The sequence below is a fragment of the Oncorhynchus kisutch genome, linkage group LG1, assembly GCF_002021735.2.
Source record: "Oncorhynchus kisutch isolate 150728-3 linkage group LG1, Okis_V2, whole genome shotgun sequence".
Taxonomy (NCBI): domain Eukaryota; kingdom Metazoa; phylum Chordata; class Actinopteri; order Salmoniformes; family Salmonidae; genus Oncorhynchus; species Oncorhynchus kisutch.
The window spans coordinates 48620345-48626344 of NC_034174.2; the positions used below are offsets into that span (position 1 = coordinate 48620345).

Below are 6000 nucleotides of genomic sequence, written 5' to 3' on the forward strand. Positions count from 1 at the left end.
CATCAAGCATTTTGCTTCGCCATAAAAAAGGTTCACTTGCTGCAAATGGTAAAGTTTTAAGAGAAAAAAAACAACCCATACATGCTACTTTATATTTGTTTACTTTGAAGTTTTTCCTCCCTATCTGTTTTGTGAAGTGTCACTGGGAACTGAGAAGGCAGTGCATGTCTTGGAGGGCGCCCACATATGTTCAGCATTAGGGGCCGGCCGTCAACATTGTTACTTGGGACCTAATTTAATGTTTTCTCTGCTTTGATCTTCCACCTTTAATCACTGGCTCTTGGGAGGATCGGCTTTCCTCAAGAAATTGTTAGAAAGCTGAAAGAAAATGTTATTGCAGCATGTTTATGGAATCAAACATGTGAAGAGAGGGCTCGCACACAGAAAAAAAATGGATCCTGTATCTGAAGTCTTACAGAGAAAAGGATGAGGGGGTGGGGGCAGATGAAAACCACCACATAACTGTATGCAGTGAGGACATTCCAAAATTTCAATTTCTCCAAACATTGGTTCACCAAGATCGTTTCAGATGATATCGGTAGCACAGGGGAGACAGCGGGAGGGTGGGGGCCCAGGGTCGGGGGGTGGGCACCACAGGCTAGGTTTGAGTTTCCTCAAATCAGCATCCCTGCTTTCATTAAACCATCATTTCCAATATCGTTGCAACAGGGGTGCGAGAGGCATAACAAAGCATAGTTGTGTGGAGCTGAGTGACTGGGCTTGTTTCTCCTGGCTATGGTTGGTGGGGACATCAGGTATGGATCAAGAGCTGATGTCCCTGGGGAAATCCAGAGGAGTTCTTCAAGGTGCCTTTGATAGGGCTTGTATCCATGATACTCACTTCTGCATAGTGGTCACGCTGCATGTGGCGCACTTATTCTATTTGCCAGTCGCTTTCAATGAGTCCTCTTTATTTCTACACCAATGATGGGTCGCGACTATGTGGTGGTGAGAGTCTGAAAGTCCGGGAAGACCACAGATCTAGATCCACGGATCTATCCCCAACCTAATGCATTTGAATGACATGTAAGAAAAAAAGAGGAAGATGTGTGGGGGGGTGGAAACACAGCCTCTCATCAGGATGGTCCATCACTGGGTGTTTCATATTAGGCTAACATTGGAACTGGCTTTAATCAAGGAAGGCCCAAAACTTTTTCAGACTCCAGCCGCCCAAGCCAGACTGTTCTCTCTGCTACCACACAGCAAGCGGTACTAATGCACTAAGTACTACGTCTGGAATCAACAGGACCCTGAACAGCTTCTACCCCCAAGCCATAAGACTACCAAACGAGACAGGTTATAGCTAATTAAATGGCTACCCGGAGTATCTGCATTGACACAATTTTTACACTAACTCTATGCACATACACTGGACTCGACCCACACATACTTACCCTGCCAACCCAACACACACTACATACTGTGCATTCGGCAAAGTATTCAGACCCCTTCACATTTTGTTACGTTACAGCCTTATTCTAAAAAAAATATATATATATATTTTTTTATAATCCTCAGCAATCTATACACATTACCCCATAATGACAAAGTGAAAACAGGTTAAGAATTTTTTGCAAATGTATTAAATATTTTAAAAAACAAATTCTTTATTTATATAAGTATTCAGACCCTTTGCTATAAGACTCGAAATTGAGCTCAGATGCTTCCTGTTTTCATTGAACATCCTTGAGGTGTTTCTACAACTTGGAGTTCACCTGTAGTAAATTCAATTGATTGGACATGATTTGGAAAGGCACAAACCTGTCTATATAAGGACCCAGAGTTGATGAAGTCGAAGGAATTGTCCGTAGAGCTCTGAGACAGGACTGTGTCGAGGCACATATCTGGGGAAGGGTACCAAAACACATGACAGCCTGCTTGGAGTTTGCCCAAAGGCACCTAAAGACTCTCAGACCATGAGAAACAAGATTCTTTGGACTGATGAAACCAAGATTGAACTCTGGCCTGAATACCAAGTGACACATCTGGAGGAAACCAGGCACCGCTCATCATCTGGCCAATACCATCCCTACGGTGAAGCATGGTGGTGGCAGGATCAGCAGCAGGGACTGGGAGACTAGTCAGGATCGAGGGAAAGGAACGGAGCAAAGCATAGAGAGATTCTTGATGAAAACCCGCTCCAGAGCGCTTAGGACCTCAGACTGGGGTAAACGTACACCTTCCAACAGGATAACGACCCAAGCACACTGCCAAGACAATGCAGGAGTGGCTGAATGTCCTTGAGTGGCCCAGCCAGAGCCTGGACTTGAACCCCATCGCACATCTCTGGACAGACATGAAAATAGCTGTGCAGCAATGCAAGAAACTCCCCAAATACAGGTGTGCCAAGCTTGTAGCGTCATACCCAAGAAGACTGGAGGCTGTAATCACTGCCAAATGTGCTTCAACAAAGTACTGGGTAAAGGGTCTGAATACTTATTTTGTATTTTTTATATATTTGCCAAAATTTCTAAAAACCTGTTTTTGCTTTGTCATTATGGGATATTGTGTGTAGATTGATGAGGAAAAATACAACTTGATCAATTTTTGAACAAGGCTGTAACGTAACATAATGTGGGAAAAAATAAAGGGGTCTGAATACTTTCTGAATGCACTGTATGCCCACAAACACATATGCATACTGATTCCACACACTTTCCCACTCCGCACATACGCTGGTACTGTCTATTTTCTATCCTGTTGCCCAGTCACTTTACCCCTACCTACAGTGCATTCAAAAAGTACTCATATACCGTCCACTTATTCCATATTGTTGTGTTACAGCCGAGCAGATGGGCAGAGAACGGAGAGGAGAAAAAAACAGAAGGAAATCAAAAGATGTCAAATCCCTTTAGATAAGTTTTCTCAAACACGTCAAAAAGACGACAATATGATGCCCTGACACCTTATTAATTCAGCCACTTACTTAGTTAACTAGTAAGTAAAACATTTAGGGGTCATGTTAACGCAGAATTCTTCATTTTTCATGCAGGATTTTTTTTCTAAACGCATAATACATATCTTGCTGCGTTTTGTAAACGCAGATCTAAAATGCTTCTTATTGTAATTTCTGCTCGGCATCAGACACATTTTGTGCTTGCACTAAAGTATTTTCTGTGAAGAAAAACTATAGTTGTACATCCGATACCTCTATTGAAGCAACAACAAAAAAACACGACTTTCAATATAAAATGTGACCCCTGTCAATACACAGCTGGACTCGACTGCTCCTGCTTTCCCCAGTTGTGCTATTTACAAACAAACACGTGACTGGCTCAACTGTTCTGGGGAACTATGGTAAGCTTCATAATGCAAAATAATGTGACAGGTGAAATGAAGAAACCAATCGGTTTTATCTTCTAACATATTGCACAAGTTGATGGCAGGTATTTCCTAAAAAAAAGTAGCTACAAGTAGTAAAATGTATAGAAACATTTCAAAACAGTATTGAAAAAACATCCTGTGGCTATTTCCAAATACACCCAAGCCTAATATTTGCCCATTATTATTTTCAAACGTCTTCAAGCTCTGTCAAATTGGTTGTTGATCATTGCAAGACAAACATTTTCAGGTCTGGCTATAGATTTTTAAATAGATTTATGTCAAAACTGTAACTCGGCCACTCAGGAACATTCAGTCTTCTACATCTCCAGTGTAGATTTGGCCTTATGTGTTAGGTTATTATCCTGCTGAAAGTTGGATTAATCTCCCAGTGTCTGGTGGAAAGCAGTTTTCCTCTAGGAGTTTGCCTGTGATTGGCTCCATTCCGTTTTTTTTTTATTCGCGACGATTACAAGCATACCCATAACCTGATGCTGCCACACCTATGCTTGAAAATATGGAGAGTGGTACTCAGTAAATCGAATTGTGCTCAATAATATGTTAGTCTCATGAACCATAACGACATGAGGCAACAGTCCAACAATCTGTGACTGTCCACTTTTGCGCTGAAAATGTGTAGCTATCTAGCTAGTAGAATACACTGACGGTATGTAAGCGATCTGGAACGCACCACTAACCTGTCAAATGCAAAAAGTAGTAGATGGCTAGCTAAGTTACATGCCAAGTTCTGAACGTTTGAGCAAAGTATTATTGTTTACTTAGAGGTCGATATAAGTAGTGAGCACATCATAGACCTAGGCCTTTTTAGATAGCTGGCTAATTGTTAGCTAACGTTAGGTATTAACTTTCATGACTTCCAGATACATTTGACTAATGTCGTTAGCACGCTAGCCTCTGACTCGGCTAACGTTATCTAACTGACGAGCTAGCTAGCTACCATTAGCTTTAACGGCACGAGAACTCTATCAATTTCCATTACTACACAACTGTTATTAAAATAAATTAGCTACATTAACTAACGTTAGCTAGCAAGGCAAACGTTAGCCTGTGCAGTGAATGCCACTCACCACTTCCTTCGCCTTGAGAGAAAATCCATGTTTGGGTCTGCTCTTCTTGAAGATTTCATCTTTAGGCAAATCAAACCCTACTCCGATAGCTTTATTTCGTGTTTTTACCGTTTTGACACTGGCTTTGAACAGTACAGTTATATCAACAGCCATTTCTGTCAGTAGCACGGCAGCACACGCCACTGTCAACAGCGACACGTCACCACATTCAACGTCATATTTTTGCGACGTATGGGTGCGTTCGAAACATGCATGGTTGGCCACTTTAGTGACAATGCCGGAGATGCCGGTGTTTGGAGGATATATTGGCAGGATGTTGTTAGGCTCGAGACTAAGTCGATGGTCGGCAAACCGTGCAAATATATCCTCCAAACACCGGGTTCGAGGGCATTATTACTTTTATACAAAAGGTTACCAACATATTCAAATAATGATTGACATATTTTCATTAAAAAAATGTTATTTTGTTGAATTTATTCATTGTATTTTATCCTTCCACATGATACAGTCCTGGCACAAATTTAGGGTTGCTACCCAAGCCATTCGTTCTATCGATTCAGTTGCCAGAGCTGTTCAGTCTTTTTGTTCTGTATCTATGGACGACGACCCAGTCATTCGTTCTAAATGTTCCATTGCCATGCTGGCTGCCAACGTTCTTATCCCTTGCTTGCTAGCTAGCCAACTACAGTTAATTTACAGTCATGTCAAATAGTGCAGCCAGAATAACAACAGTAGCTGCATTTGCATTTGTTTAAACCTGTTTTCTAGTGAGATTTATTTCAACGCATCCATTACAATGAGCTAATGAAGCGCAATTTCGCATGATATAGAAAATGTGATCCTTCATCAGGACACTATTTTTCAGAGGAGCTAGCCAACAACACAGCTAACACAATCACTTCAAACTGAAGCTGGAAAGAATGCAAACTAGCTGCACTTCATTTTGTTTGACCTTTTTTAATTTACATTTATTTGTATATATCCATAAAAATGCCTGTCTCATCCAGACTGCCTACACGTTCATTACTATGGGACAGCTGGAGATCAAATTTGAATATTGAAACAATGTTGCAAATGTCGGAGAGACAGATAGCAAGGTTTATACACAAATGTCCACTGTTGAAAACTAAATGTTAGTGTGCAATGTGAGATAATGTTTAGATGCTTTTTATAGTGGAGATCAAGTTTATAAATTGCCTGGCTGGGCTGATGAGACAGTGGATTGCGCAGTCAGATGGAACAGAGTAAATAAGCGGGAATGTGGTTTTAACCAACCAGTATTCAGGATTAGAACCACCCTTTGTATAATTAAGCACAGATACTGTAGAACAATGAGTTATAAAAAATATTTGACACGTGTGCAGCATTCCAGTAAAACTATCGAGGGATCAAAAGTGCAACAGAAAAATAATAAAATGAATAGCATGTATTTCACCCCAATATTATGTGGAAGAGTTGCTGACGCAACGTGGTCTTGCAAGGGTGGTCTTAATGTTTAGAATGTACATTAACCACATTTTAAAACGTATGAATACATTTTACTAAAGCATAGACCAAGCTAACAATTCTAGGGAGATAATGTTTTTGTAAT

At 40.8% G+C, this 6000-nt stretch overlaps 1 protein-coding gene across 2 annotated transcripts in view; it reads right to left on the reverse strand.

Moving 5' to 3' along the window:
• The window catches only part of LOC109892123 (syntaxin-18), a 20871-nt gene extending 16192 nt beyond the window's left edge, over positions 1-4679 (reverse strand). The window contains exon 1 of one of the 2 annotated variants that reach the window (XR_004210207.1): positions 4410-4657. Coding sequence is in view for 1 of the 2 variants with exons in the window: in XM_031826342.1 (XP_031682202.1) it covers positions 4410-4562 (153 nt within the window). In the remaining variant the exon portion in view is untranslated. Of the gene's footprint in view, positions 1-4409 lie in introns of both variants that reach the window. The other variant, XM_031826342.1, reaches the window with a different exon arrangement.
• Positions 4680-6000: the final 1321 nt, after the last annotated feature.